Raw genomic sequence first — 15,795 nt, 5'->3', positions numbered from 1 at the left:
AAAATTGGACAAAATGCCCATCCTCGTTTTAGTTAACAATCTAGTAGATGTACATAGGCTAGAAATACACAACAAAGATGTCTTAGCTAGACTTGAGATTCTCCTTTACTGGTTTTTGACCTTGCCAAAATCAGGGTAATGGTCTTCTCTAAAGCAGACCTACTTTTGCCTCTTTTAAAATGATCACTGAGATGGATATTTCACTATACCAAGAAGCGAAGAGCAAACAGTTTTTCTGTGTTCTCCATTTTTATTTTTCAAACAATATTAAACATCAATTAAATAACATCTGCACTGATTCTAGGCCTCTGCTTTGATTTTTTTTCATACTCTGTGTGGTTACAGACCCCCTTTTCTGTCTCTCACTTAGGGGAAAGTAGACACATTGCTTTTCTACTACAGTTTTGTAGTAAGAAACAATAGTTTTCTGTGGCTGACAAGTTTTGTAGAGGTGTGTTTATATTCCTATTACCTTCTGTAGCTTAGAGATTATTGTCTGCGATGTGATGTACTGTTCAAACTCTGCTACTTCATTTGAAGCTGATTCACTGGGTAAGACTCTCATCTGATCTTCTAATGTTAATATTAAAAATTAAACATATTATGCTATCAATTTAGTAAACAATTCAAATTTATCTTGTGGGAAAGATATATATATAGATCTTATTGTGACTGACTTAAGTAACATTATCAGGGTTAACGCTGTTTGTTTCTCCCGTTAGTAATGGGGGGAAGTCAATACTTAGATGGAGATTATATTGTGAGGTACTTTTAGGGCCTGAAAGAGGACTTCCACCTAAGACTTCCCAGTGGTCCTACCATATAAATGATAGAAGAAGCCAAGGGAATGGATGATAATATTGGTAGAGATGTCTTTACAGGGGTCAGATCAGGGGTCTTATCACTGAGTCCAATGGGGCACCCTGGGCAGAGCAGTAACAACTACAATAGGAGCAATTATAATAGTCACTTGTTAGGTATCTACTTGGGTGCAGGATATACAGACACTGTACTAAGCTCTTTACATATATTATGGAACCATCAAGACAGTCTTGTAAAATAGTTTCTTTTGGTCTTATTTTAAAGATAAGAAATCCGAGGCTCAGAGAGTTTAATATAGGCTTCTTTTCCTACTGTAACTTAATCCCATTTTTAAAATACATATTTGATTTATACCTTTATAAAGAGAATAATTGTTAGTTCTCTTCATTCTGTCTTCTATATCAACACTTGCTTTTACTTTTTATTTTGCAAATGAGGACCCTAAAAATGAAGAATGTAAATATTATGATGTGCCTACCTTGCCAACTGCAATGCAGAATCCTCTTAGTCTACAGTATAACTGCTGGTAATTCTTGTGGGATCAGCCTTACTGATGCTGCCTTCATTGTTTAAGTGCTTTCTAAAATTAGTTCCTCTTTATTTTCCAGATCCTATCCACAGAATAACAGGAAGCAAGTTATTTCCAGAGAGACAAATGAATTTTCCTTGCTTATAATTTTATCACGGCATAAAACTATCCTTTTGTAGCCAGCTCTTTCTGAGAGGAGTTTTTATTGTGGTTTTTAATATATCAGAATTTTAATGATTGCTGTTGGTAGTTAGAATTTGGGGTAATTATTTTCACTGTTTCTTTGTATTAGATGAAACCATATGAAACTGCCAAAATGTGGTTTAATCTAACTTTCCTCAAGGAAATTTATTACTTCCTATAATAGTATGTCACACATAGGGCTGACTCCAAATACAGTGCATCATGGCTCTGGCTCCTTTTCTTTCCAGTCTCTTGGATCTCTTGGATCTGCACATCTTCATGTGTTGGCCTCATTTTTAGGTGCATCCCAGCATTTCCTATAATCATACCTAGAGTGGTAACTTTCAGTGGAATTTAGGGACTTGCTTTCTTCTCTCTCTTCCTCAGGAACGAGGAAAGTTTCCCCCAAAACTCTAAACAGATCTGTTGTTTTGTTTTGTTTTGTTTTTGCTTTCTATATTATTGGTTGTGTGGCCATTTCTAAACTAAACCCCAGGAGGAAAAGTGGAAGTACTGTGATTAGCTCAGAATTATCATTTTTATTTGAATGGATATTGAGATGTTAACTACCATTACCACTATACCTAGTACTTTTAACTGTTGAAGTTAATACAAATTGGGAAATTGTAGGAATGTGAAAAAAAATAATTTGAGCAACTTGGTTAATCTAATTTCTTTTGAATTTACTATTGATACTCTAATTTGGTTTATTAGAAGTAATATTTTTATGTTTAGTTACTTGAAACATTTTACACAAAGATATTAGAAAACTAAAACGCAAATGTCAATTCTATAATTGTAAGATGTGTCAGCCCACTTGGATAGAAAAACTGTTGAGGAATTAGGTAGCTTATACTGACTAAAAATTACCTTCATTTTTCTCAAATAAAAATATTGGAAACAAATACTCATAAACAGTCCCCCAAAAAAGTTTAAAACACTGCTTTACTACACAAACAACAAATGAAAACAGTACTTTCTTACCTTGTGTTTGATTTCTACTGAACATTAAAATTATTAGTATTTTATGATGACATACATACACTACAAGACCTTTTTACCATTCTTGGTAGCAGCTTCTAAAAGCTGGCACTTACATCACTTCAAGGCTATTTCAGTAGTTTTTGTCAAGTATGTAATTTTTAAAACCCTAAATTTGCTTTTTAGCTACTTCTGTTCTGCTTCAATAAATTTAATATTGTATGGCTTCAGTACATTTGCGCTCAATGTTATTGACCACAAAATATTTTCTGGTTATTAACATTAGCATATCAGAATTAGAAAGCAGATTTGATATAAGTATTTAACCAGAAACACTCATTAAGAAGATCTTATTCAGTTACCAGTTTGAAAATAGTTCCGATTTCTAAAACACTACTTTCAATGGAAAACATATTATCAGAATAAACACTAAGATAATTCAAAGTAAATAGAATAGAGGGATGTGTCAATTACTAATATTTATGTTAGATAAAAATTGGTATTTTAGGATCTTTAGTGGTATGACTAGTAGGATCATCTGTACTTTCTGCACTTAATGGGTTCTATGCTGTCTTTGCCATTACTTAAATAAGATTAATAAGTAATAAAAGGTAATAAGAGAACCCTCATGTTCTTCTTTCGGTATGTTTTACTTTCCTGTGGACACTGAGCCTTAGAAGAAAATTTGCCTTATCCCATTAATAATTCGACATCACAGTGTGCTTATTGGTTAAAACATGAATCATTTGTATAGTATTTTAACAAATGTTATGTTACATCAGATTTTATTTGGTAATGCTATTTTCTCATATCATTGCATGGTCTAGAATTGTCCTGTATAATTTGATAGCCATTAGCCACATGTGGCTCTTGAGGATATGAAATGTGACTAGTGTGATTGAGGAACTGAAATTTTAATTTTATTAAAATTTACTATAAATTGCCAGATGTGGCTAGTAGCTCTTGTGTTAGAACAGACCTAGAGCAAAAGTATTTGACTGATTTGGTTTAAATTAATACTATTAAATGAAAACTTATACAACAGTTAAATGACACATTTCTATTTATATAGCAGGTGATCCATTTAATGAAATGTTTACAGCTTTTGTTCAGGATTTAAATTCTCCTCTGATTATTTGAATTGCAGTCTCTCTAAGGTGAGATAGATGAATATGCATAACTACCATGAAGCTGATATGCATGAATGGTGTTAAAGGCAATACAGGGAGAAAGACCTCAAGTTTATGAAAAATTAAAACACAAGCTATTAACCTTTCCCAGTGTTCTCAGTTAGTAGTCATTCTTTAGAAGCCACAGATACTGTATCTTTAAAAGAACTTGATAGAGAGAGAGAAAAAAAAAAAACAAAACAAAACTCCAGGAATCTAATATTTGCAAATATATTTAAGTGAATAAAGAGTAACAATACTCTGGACTCCATTAGGACAGTTTTATTTTGTTTTGTTTCTGCACCTGATGTAGATTTGTAACTGTTGAGATAGTTTAAGATTTTCAGTTAGCTTTTAGGTTGTCCTTGAAAATAGTGTCTTTTCTTTTAATCATTGTTTCATTATATAATATGAAAAGACAGGACATTCTTAAAGTTTGAAAAGTACTCTAAGTGAGGTTTCCATAAAATTTATTAACATTCTCTTTATCTCATAGAAAAGCATGATGATTTTTCTTTATTGGGTTAAGAATACTTAACAATGCTGTAGAACAAATTTCTAGAACTTACTCATCTTGCATAACTCAAACTTTATAACCATTGAGTAGCAACTCCCATTTCACTCTCCTCTCAATCCCCGGAAACCACTTTTGTACTCTCTATTTCTCTGAGATTGGCTGCTTTATTTCCATTTTTGCTTTTGTCTATTTTAATAAAGAACATAGAATTACAGAAGTTTTTTTCTGAATTCAGGAGTTTTTCTCATGTCATAAGAAGTCTGTAGTAGTTGACTCCTGGTATCAATTCAGTAGCTGTTTGATCATAATGTGTACATTTATTCAGTTTTCTCCATCCTTTCCTCATGCTTATCTTATCCAGCTTCTATGGCTGCTATTATTTTAGCCATCGCGTCTGTTTCAGGCAACAAAAGGGTAAGAAGCAAGAACCCACCTCAAATCAGTCTCTTTATCAGGAAATCAAAATTTCTCAGAACTATCCTCTTCTTTCTAACAGTCTTCTACCCCTCTTCGCTAACAAAAACAAAAACATACAGAAAGTCAATATTTTTATTAGCAAACCAAAAGAGATAGTAAGTGTTGAATAGATCACTTATAATATGTCACCCTGACTATTCAGAATGTTTTCTAAAGGTTAAATTTGGCAACTGGTAAGAGAAATATTTCCCTTTGGCGGTCACTGAATAAAGGTATGAGTTCTAGGGAATTATTGTTCATGAGTAGCAGTTTTGCAGAGCAGTAATAGGAATTTAACATCATAAACAGATTAGCTTTTTTTTTTTTTAATACAGCTGTAAATGGTAGAACAATAGAACATTTGACATTGCATCTAATCTTTAGACTTCAGTGACTAAATCCTCATGACTGAGAAGTGCTGTGGCAAAATTAGGAGCACCAGGAGGTGATTATGTAGACTCAAGTGCTTCTTGAGCTTCTGTCATTGATAACTGAATATCCTTACTTCAGTCTCCTGAATCTTGTTTCTATTTCCTTACCAAGTCACCTGACAAGTAGTGTGACTGGACTGCATCTCTAAATGTTATTCCAGCTCTTGGGCTTTGTAATGGATTCTGTTTTCATCCAGAAGAGTTCCATAAAAAGACATCCTTAATCACTTGGAAACTGTTTTATCCCATTCTTACAAAGAATAACTTATCCAGTAAATAATGGACCAAGATGGCAATAGAATTCAGGCTTACTTTCTAGGCCAAGGTTGTTTTTTGTCCTCTAAGTAATTTCCATGCTGTATTTGTGGGTCTGTAATAAGAGAAATATGTTAATTCTTCTTTTTTTTTTTTTCTTTTTTTGTCATCACCATCTTCCCAGTATCAAGCAATTTTCCTGGCAGATGATAGTTCAGTGTATGTTTGGTGATTAAATGAATGTCATTTTAGAAAAAAAAAAAATGTATGTATTAAATTTAGTAGCACACACAAACCAATAGGTTGCATACCCTATTTTAAATAAATCAAGGCATTAGGTAGGTATTGTGGTTACTGATACCTGTCTTCACATGAGACTATATTTGAAATAAATTTGTCTGTACTTGTTCTACATGTCACTGCCATAGAATGTGGTTTAGCAAGGATATAATGTTCTTAGGGTTTTTTAGATCTTAAATTCTAACTTAAATTTGTTAATTTCAGTAGTTATTTACAGCTTAAAAATTGTCCATTCAAAATTTAAACGATATTAATTGAAGATTCTCTATACCTCCCTTCATGCTAAGGTGACATAAGTTTTATGGAGATTTTTACCATTATTCATTTAATCTAGACACTATTAATATTAAGCTGTAACACTAAGAAAGAAGTCAATTTAATTATGAACTAATATGATATTTTTGTGTAATAGTGGAATTGTGCACACCAGCTTCTTAATACTTTTGCATTCTTCCTCCCTTCTAAAGAATTCGGCAATTGCCCTTGCCTTCGGGTGTATTTCTTGGTTTGTAATAGTTTTTCAGAACAGAAATTAGCAAAGGTTCGTCTACTTGGGATATTGGGACATCTTCCCATTTTTAAAGTCACGGTTGTTTCTTGGCAAAAATATGGAATTCTCACCATTATTTCGGTAGTGAACATTTGCTTCCCCAGTAATAAACTATAGTTTACTATTTTCATTTGTTATACACATACAGTAACTTTTGCTTCAGTAATAATTCATGATATTATCTTTTTAAAGGCATTCTAGACATTAAGCTCATTCTCTATAATACCAACAATGAATGTAATTCTATTGAAGTGACAAAGAACAAAGAACCTGATCAGCTTTGTGCACATATAGGCAGTGGCAACTACGTAGTAACCACCACCTGTCTGATCACATTTCTAAGATGCCTTCCATCAGCTGGAAGATGCATCTCAGGGTCAGAGATGTTAAAATATGAAAAATGTGTTTTAGAAACTGAAATCTAGTCATCCCTGCGAGAAGGTAGGCTTACTGTTCTGCTTGGTTTTAGGGCTTGAGCCTCTAGTCCTGCCACTTTCTGCCAAAAGAACCTGTTGTTAACAAGTCCACACAGATTATAGTATGTATTCCTCATTCTGTGTCTAAGCTTGAATCTTCAGTCTGCCTTGTACAACTTTGCCTCACCAGATACTGGAAACTCTTGGTTATTTTCCTGATGCCATACATACTAAGGCTTCACATTTTTAAATTGCTGTGAGAACTCTGAGAAACTGCGTTTGGGGTGGAAAATAGGAGAGTTCACTGAGGAGGTGATAAATTTAAGTTGCAGCTATTTTCGAAACTAGTAAGTTATTCTAATAAGAGCCTTATGAAAAAAGAAAGTTGCTTTTCAACTGAAAGCATGTGTCAAGGGATGCCGTGTATGACAGTGTGTGCATTTGGCATGTTGTGAGCCCCTTTAACATAGGATATATCCTAGGATCATGGAAAATCAGTCAGATTTGGGGCCTAATCAAGAAGGCCATGTTAAATATTTATAACTAAATATATATTAAGGATTTTGATTTTACTATTTGTGAAAGTGGTCATAAATCATTAACTGCTTTGGTGTGGAGTGATACTATGAGATACATGTTCTAGGAAAAGGATCTTGGTGACCTTATTAAAAAAAAATGAGTTGGAAAGAAACTAAGGTCTAATTTTTTGAAGCTATTTCAGTTATTCAGTTGAGAAGTATAAAAAACAGAAGCAAAAGCTAGTTTAGGAGATGAAGGAAATGAAAACATTTGATAAGGCAGTAATACTCAATAGGATGTAGGGCATGAGTAGTCAGAGGACCTTGGTGCCCCCACTGGTGGAATGGTGACTAGATAGGTTGTGTTACCATTGTATGTGTTAAGAGGGTGAGAGGAAGGCCAGGTTTAAGGCTAGAAGATGACGGGTTTGATTCTTAATAGGTCAAAAATATTTCCTATGGGGCATGTAGCAAAAAACATCTTCATTATTATTTGGTCTTTAGTGTAGTCGTGCCAGAGAAACTAGAGAATAGTGGTTCTACATAGCACATTGTAAGTGCTAGACAGGATGAAACATCTGGAATGGAATTCTGAGGCAATCCCAATTCAAGGAATGCAATGAGAAAACAGGCTGTACAGTCTGGAAAATAAAAAGAGGTTCAATAAGATTTAGATAATATGCAAAATAATAGATATGCATGTTCACCTATGTTTTGGGATTGATTATGAATCTTAAAATGCATTTCTGAAACTGTACAATAAGAGATTCTTCGTGTACTAGGTACTTCTTGATCCCAAAACATCTTACAGTGTCATCATTAAATGTTGCTTAGATTCTGATAAGTAGCCTGAGTTCAAAAGGCTATTTAAATGCTACAGTTGGGAATTAGGTACTTGTCATCTTATGTTTTTACTCTGCTAAATGGAACTGCAAAATTTATTCATCTGATTTTTTTCATAGTCCACAAATTCATTATCAAAATGATCAAGAGTTTCAGGCATGCAAAGGATAAGAGTTGTGTAAAAATGAGGACTAGGTTACATTGTTTTTTAATAGCCTTCAGTATCTTTGTTAAAAAGCTTAAATTTATCCTCAGTTTAAAATATATTAAAAGTTCATTAGCTTTAGATTGTTTACTGAAGATTCAGATAAAATAATAAATTGGAAGAGAGTATTAGTCATTCATATTTCCAATGAATTTTTAAATGTTGATGGTGATTGTAAAGAAAGACTTATTAAGTTAGTAAGATCTGCACACCCTTGGCTGTTCTTTTACTCCAAATACTTTTTGGTTGTAATGGTCTTACCTGCAGAAATTTCTTGAAAGCAATGGATTTAGATTAATAGTACATCCTGGTGTAGAATTAGAGTTAAGGCCTAAAAAAGATGTATGTGATAAAAATGTAAACTCATACTACCAAAACTAGTCAGTAAAATAAGAAAATAGGCAACCTTATGGAAAAGTTCTGTATGGATACACTTTGTAACTGAATTATAAATATTAAAAACATTTTTTGAGTGGCATCTGGGTGGCTCAGTAGGTTTGGCATCTGACTCTTGATTTCAGCTCAGATCATAATCTCTGGGGTCATGAGATCAAGCCCTGGGTTGAGACTTCATGCAGAGTCTGCTTGGGATTCTTTCTCCCTCTCCCCCTGCCCCTCCTACTGGTGCTTCCATACACACACTCTCTTTTTCAAGTAAATAAAACAAACACATTTTTTTGTTTCAGAGTATACTTAGGCCTGTAGCTTCAGTTATATCCTCATTTCTGAGGGTTTAGAAGTAAAGAATTGTATTTATAGAAAGTATAGAAACAAATAACTTTGGGAATATTTTGAAATGTTTTTGAATTGTTCCAGGATGAGCATTTAAAGTTTTGTTTTTTGTTTTTTGTTTTTTTCTTGCAGATAAGAATGTGCCTTTTAATGAGAGGACTTCATCTTTCTACAGTGAAGAGCAGAATTTCTATGTTTAAGGAATAAGAAGCCACTTTATCACTGGGGGAGGGGGGTATTTAAGTTACATATATTATGACAAACTTTAATTTGTTGCAATAAATACTGTATCGTTTTGTTATGTCTTTGTATGTATAGAAGTGCTCTTAATGGGCTCAGAGTTGTTGGGAGGGAACTGCACTATAATAGAAATCTGTATGAAAATTACTTTAAGCAAGGTGTTTTCTGATCAGTTACTATTGCTTACCATATTGTAAAAGGTTTTATATATTAATCAGTTAATGTTATTTTGTTTGGGGGTTTTATTTTTTTATTTTTTATTTTTGGTGATTGCCCATTAGTTGCTTTTTCCCCCCCATTAATTTTTTTTTGCTAAAACTATAAATCCCAGCAACAAACTGGTGTGTGAAAATAATTTAAGATTTCTTTACAGAGATTGTATTCCCCATTTTTGTGGGAAAAAGAAGCCGAGTTTACTTTGCATTTGATTTTTTTTAAATATTAATAAATGAGTTGTATGCAAAAAAATAAATATGATTTAAAAATTATTTTAAAGTGGTACAGAAAGAATATTTACAAAATAAACCCAAATATAGAATTATATAACATAAGTATTTTATATGATTTCTAGAAAAATCTTTCAAAAAAATGTAACCATTCATATTTAGCAATTTTTTAAATTAAGATAGCTACTTTGATTAGATAATTTAGAAAACAATACATTTCAAAGGCATCTTATTTATTTACAGCATCGTGAGAGAAGTAATGGCAAAACATTCCAGTCATATATTAAGATGCAGGAGAGTAAGAAAGTAAGTGTGTAGACTTTGGCAGAGACTTAATAGCTCTGAACAAATTACGTAACTCTGTTGAGCTTCAATTTTTCGCATTCTAAAATTAGGAGGGAATTTACGGGAAAAGCATGGGTCACAAGTTTCGTTGCTCATAGGGACCAGGGAGGAAATGTAAATATGTGGTGTCTGTCAGGATAGTCTAAGTCAGATAGTAGTAACAGATGGTCCCCAAATCACAGTGGGTTATAACAAAGATTTATTTCTCACTCATGCTACCCATTTGTTATGGACTGTGATTCTGCTCTTCGTTGTCTTTTCTTCAGGGTCAAGGCTGATGGAAAAACTTCTGCTTGGGATATTGCCTCATAGCTAGATGTCCAGACGTGTGAACTGCATGCTAGTTCATAAGCTTCTGCCCTAAAGTGATATATTTTATTTCCATCTACATTTTATTGGCCAAAACAAACTCTAAGGCTACTCCAGAGTCCAACAAGGCAAGGATAGGTAATCTGCTAGCAATGAGGTAAGTTGAAGTATTTGGCCACCCAAAATGCCAACTTAGTTTTACCAAGTATGCTAACTGTCTTAACCACAATGAGTCAGGTTCCCCTGATGTCATTGTTGTATAAGCAGGGACTTAAAGTTAAAATACATTTCCTACAATAAATGAATGAATGAATGAATGAATGAATGAATGAATGAATGAATGAATGAATAAATAAATTCCTCTTCTAAAAGAGTCAACTTCTGTTTTGCTCCCACAAATAGTTACTCTGAGGAACACTTGCCCAGTGCTACTAAGTCGTGATATTATTTTCCAAGGAAAACTAAGACTCCAGATTTCTTGTATAAAGTTTTCTCATTTTGAAATATTATTAGAACACTTTTTTGGATTTAAGTTTAGCCCCATACCTACCATTTTGTGATATTTGAAAATCATATAGAGTTGTATCTTAGAAATAATGGTAATTAATTTACTGACTGCTGTTATTTATAAACCAACTTTTACACTGAAACTAAATGGAGGTAAGAATCAAATCCACCCTAGAATAAGAATTCTGTTTAAGATAAAGTAATGATAATTTTAATAAATGATCTCCAAGTTAGTTTTTTTTTTTTTTCCAAGTTAGGTTTAAAGATGTTACCAAAATGCCTTGAGTAGCAGCAATAACTTTATTAGAAATACACAATTTCTCTAGGTGACTATTTTAAAGAGATATCCTTAACTAAATATGGAAATTCTGGCATGTTTGTTAAAAATGCTCTTATTTCATTACATTTATTTTTTTATTTTTATTTTTTTTAAGATTTTATTTACTTATTCATGAGAGACACAGAGAGAGAGAGAGAGAGAGGCAGAGGCAGAGTCACAGGCAGAGGGAGAAGCAGGCTCCATCAGGGAGCCTGATGTGGGACTCGATCCCAGGACTCCAGGATCACACCCTGGGCTGAAGGCAGGCACTAAACTGCTGAGCCACCCAGGGATCCCCTCATTACATTATATAGTCATTCCTGAACTGCACATCTACTGATAAATAATCATCATAATCATCACTCTGATTAAAATGCCAGATAGTATGCCAAAGTTTAGCTTCATTAGATATGTAACAAGCATGCTGATAAAATTGTTAGTATTTTCATCTCAAAGCTGTACATTATAAAACAGCTGGGGAAACTTAGATGTTGTGAAAACCTGTTACTATTCTTCTTTCCCATTTTATACTTTGTGGCTATTTTGTTGATAAGAACCTAACCTAGGAATTAGAGATCAATAGAGTGTAATATAATTGTGTTTGTAGCTTAGAATTAGAGTAAATTAGAGAAAGGATAAGTTTGGAGTAATTTATAGATGTTGTACACTTGAACTGACCAACTACTACATGAGGCTAGAAAATTAAGTAGCTTCTTTCTGCCTAATTTCTTGTAATTATTAGGTAGATAACCACTTCAGTCCAGTGAAAAGAAGCCCCTGGTCTTGGACTCAAACTGCACCCAGTCAGCTTCTAGGCGATTACTGACTTTAGTTGCCTTACTGAAGGTATAATCTATTACCTTGTATCACTTATGCTTTTCTCTTTTCTTTTTTTTTTTTTTAACTACTTTAGTTTTAATTTTATTCATTTTTACATTTAGAATACTTCCCTGAATATTCCCCTGGCTACCCCACCAAGGCTACCCAAGTCAAAAATGACTTCCATAAACAGCTTCAGCGACCTGTTAGAATCAAGCAAAAATTACTCAATATCAAAATTATTGATATTTTCTCTTATTTGCACTATTAGTCCCTATATCAGAAGTTGAGCATTTTAAATCTACAAACTCCAATATATTTTATCTGCCCCCTCTGCCCCCTGGCAATAGTATGTTACAAAGCAAGAAATAAAGATAGAAGGGAAGAAATTAGAGGTCGAGGAGTGGGTCTTCCTCATAACGTTCATGACTAGCTGCTTGAGAAACCCTGAATGCTATGTGTTCATTCTATCATAAGATTTTTTTTTTTTTTTAAATTCTTTTTTTCTTATTTATGATAGTCACACAGAGAGAGAGAGAGAGGCAGAGACAGAAGCAGGCTCCATGCCCCGGGAGCCCGACGTGGGATTCGATCCCGGGTCTCCAGGATCGCGCCCTGGGCCAAAGGCAGGCGCCAAACCGCTGCGCCACCCAGGGATCCCTCTATCATAAGATTCTAAAATAGAGCCACAGTGTAGGATGTATGGGCAGGTGTCTGACTTTGTTTTTGCGTATGTTTCTAAGTTTGTGTGTTTTTATTTGGATTTCTCTTTATTCTTATTATACAGGTTCCTTTAGTACTCATGCCATATCATCCAGGGATAAGGCAAAATTACTCAGTCCATTTTTGTCAAATAGGCTTTTGAACCAAAGTGAGGCAAATGTCTCTGATAGTTATTTCTGTTAACCTGCCTTCGTCCTTTTTGGAACAACTTGGGTCCCCACCTATTGTCATTACTTAAGACGGATTAGGAATTCATTTCATCCTTTGACTCTACTCATCCCCTTGCCTGAAGAAAGTTCTTGAAATAGAGTGCAGCTTGGGCTATGTTTGTTTGTTTGTTTTTATCTCCAAAACCAGAAGAGTAGTAAACTTCAGACTTTAACTTTTCTCCCCTTATTTTATGTATTTTTTTCCACTGAATCTGTTGTTACTCATCATGTATTCATTGTCTAATCTCCTTTTCTAAAATTCTTATTTTACTCGGGAAGTTTTGCATGCGCTATTAGCTTCTTCTGGGTAAATCATCTAAATTTTAGGTACTAGTACCAGGGAAGTGAGGCAGAGTCAGAAAGCCTGCACATTAACTTGCTTCCGATCAAAAGGTATGTGACCTTTGAGTAGTTGCTGTTGATTTGCCCAATATGCAATACACCATACCCAAAGCTATGGGTTTAACAAATCCTAAAATATTAGGCAAAATCAATGGGTATGGTCTTTCAGAAAAGACAAATTCTATATCATTTCTGCTGATGATTATTTCTTTCTTGAAATATGGCAAGGTAGGCTCCAAAAGTAATCATCTCAATTCTTTGGCTTATCCTTTTAATGAATTTCAGTATGTTGTTTTCAGGATATAGATAAATGAATTTTATTTCACAATATTCCATTGTTTGGGGTCTTTTTTCTTCTCTTTGATTTTCTGTGATAAAGTAGACTTTGACAGATAGGAGTAGGTTAATCAAACTTATTTCTTATGCCCATAGGGGTCCATTGCTTATTGCTTCTGATTTAGTTGTCTGTCAAGGTACTCAACATTATTCCCATCAAAATCACCTACTCGGGGTATCTGCTCACAGTTTTTCTTACTTTTAACTTCTTTACGTTGTACATGCTTTAAAAAACAATTATATCTGGGGATCTGAAAGCCAAAACTTTTAGTAGGACCAATGGGCCTTTTCATAGAAGTGTTGAAGAGCATGATTTCTTTTCTACACGAAGTGTGATAGTTCCTGGCCTTTGGCAGGGAGAATGGTTGGAGGGTGGGTGGGAGGGGCATATTTAAATACACATATGCTGATTCCACACTCAAAAATTCATGTTATACTGGCATAGGTAGTGGCTTAAGCATCTGTACAATTAGAAAGCTACATAAGCAATTATTTTGTAAAGTCAGATTGAGATCCTTTTCTAAAGATTAACTGCATTATGATTGAGAGCAGAGCTTCAGAGTCTAACAGACCTGTACTGATTTCTGGTTTCATCATTTTCCTCTTAGTATTTTCAATATTTCTTTTTTCGCAGTCTCCTACTCTCCACATATAAAGAATAGTTCAGACTAACTGAACACTAGAGTGTTAAATGCGTTGGATTTGTTCATTCATTCAATCCTCACACTAACGCTTTGAGAGAGAGAGATTATTATCCTCACTTTGCAGATAAGGATACTGAGGCTCAGAAAGATTGGAGAATCTGTTTCAGGCCCAATAGCTAGAAAGAAGCAGAATGGCCTATTGAATATGAGTTGAGGAAATTTGTTTTTACTAATGTAAGTCTCACTTTGTTTCCAAAGAAAGGATAAGATTGTTTATAAATGTACATACAGCAAAAAGATACAATCAGTTTGTGGAGGTGAGGAAATTGAGGCGCAGGAAAAGAAAGAACAAGTAGGAAAATAAAGTCATAATGTGATTTTATTTTATGCTATGAAATTCCCTACATTTGCTATATGCATGCCATAAATGTTACTGAAGAGACCAGCAAAGCTATTCAGTTATTGCTGGTACAGGTATGAGAGGGAAATTTTTCCTGGGTTCTCAAGTAGTAATGTAATGAAGGCCCTCTGGGATACAGTGATGAACTCTTTCCTCAACATCTTTACAGTAAACTCACAAAATATATCATGTACATCTTTTAAAATGTCTTTTAATATATACTATGAGCATCACACTCCAATATAATTCAGTAAAATTAATTTAACATGAAAGCCAAATAATCCTGTTCATGTACAATCACCTACTGATTTTTATTAACTGAAGGGTAAGTCTCAATGGTATCTAAGGCATCCTTTACCAAAATATTCTAAAAAAAATCTATGAAAAGGAATCACTTCTTCACTATTCTGTTATCTTCTTTCTTTATTTGATCATTTGCTTTTCCTCCTCTCTTTCTCATTTTGTCTTTACCTTTAGGTCTCTCCCAGATCCTGTCCTCTTCACACTTTGATCTGTCCTTAGGCCTATCTACTCATGACTTCAGTTATTGTATAGACAGTGTCAAATCAAAAACCACACAGGGACAGGAAAACTTTATTTAAGGCTCTTAAAATAGTGGACAGAATAGAGGCCAAAATAAAATCTAAATTTCACTGAAACGAAGATCAGACAGGCTCTTAAGCCCTAAAGTACTGGAAGGTGTTGGAGAAGTTAAAGGCCATATATGTTCGCTAATTGGCTTTATCCAAAGGGAAAAGAAACTTCTCACATTTTTATGATGAGAGTTTTACAGCTTGGCCCCACCAAAGTTAGGCTTCTACTTTCCCACAAAAACTTGGAGATAGGAGTACTATCTCCCCTGATGTTTACTTACACTTCCAACAGATGGCTCCCAGGTCCCTAAGAAAGACATTCTGGATTGTGAAGCCATCAGATGGTTTTGGTTTTGTTGTTGCTGTTGTTTAAAAAAAAAAAAAAAAAAAAAAATTGCATCTCAAAGAGGCAGAAAGAATTTACGATTATGTTTTCTAAAATAAATAGTCAAAAAGATAAGTAAGCAATCCTGAGTTGGGAAGAAATCTATCATGTTAGTCAAGCTAAGGGGGATGAAATGTTAAGGCCATTTTAGTCAACAGGTTGTTCACAAATGTGTATTTTCTTAAATTTCTCTGACATTCAAGTCCCATATATTTCAACTCTTATGTATACTTCCCATCCCCCATGTGGATGGCCCATAAGATCCTCAAAT

General features: G+C 33.9%; 1 protein-coding gene across 1 annotated transcript in view; it reads left to right on the top strand.

Moving 5' to 3' along the window:
* Positions 1–9,635, top strand: part of FAM174A (family with sequence similarity 174 member A) — a 43,108-nt gene extending 33,473 nt beyond the window's left edge. Inside the window, exon 3 of the mRNA XM_072736687.1 lies at positions 9,040–9,635. Coding sequence (XP_072592788.1) covers positions 9,040–9,043 — 4 coding nt within the window. The 3' untranslated portion in view covers positions 9,044–9,635. The remainder of the gene's footprint in view (positions 1–9,039) is intronic.
* Positions 9,636–15,795: the final 6,160 nt, after the last annotated feature.

This window comes from Vulpes vulpes, chromosome 14 (assembly GCF_048418805.1).
Source record: "Vulpes vulpes isolate BD-2025 chromosome 14, VulVul3, whole genome shotgun sequence".
In the NCBI taxonomy this organism is placed as follows: domain Eukaryota; kingdom Metazoa; phylum Chordata; class Mammalia; order Carnivora; family Canidae; genus Vulpes; species Vulpes vulpes.
The sequence above is the reverse complement of the archived record's forward strand: the minus strand, read 5'-3'. Positions and strand labels throughout refer to the sequence as shown.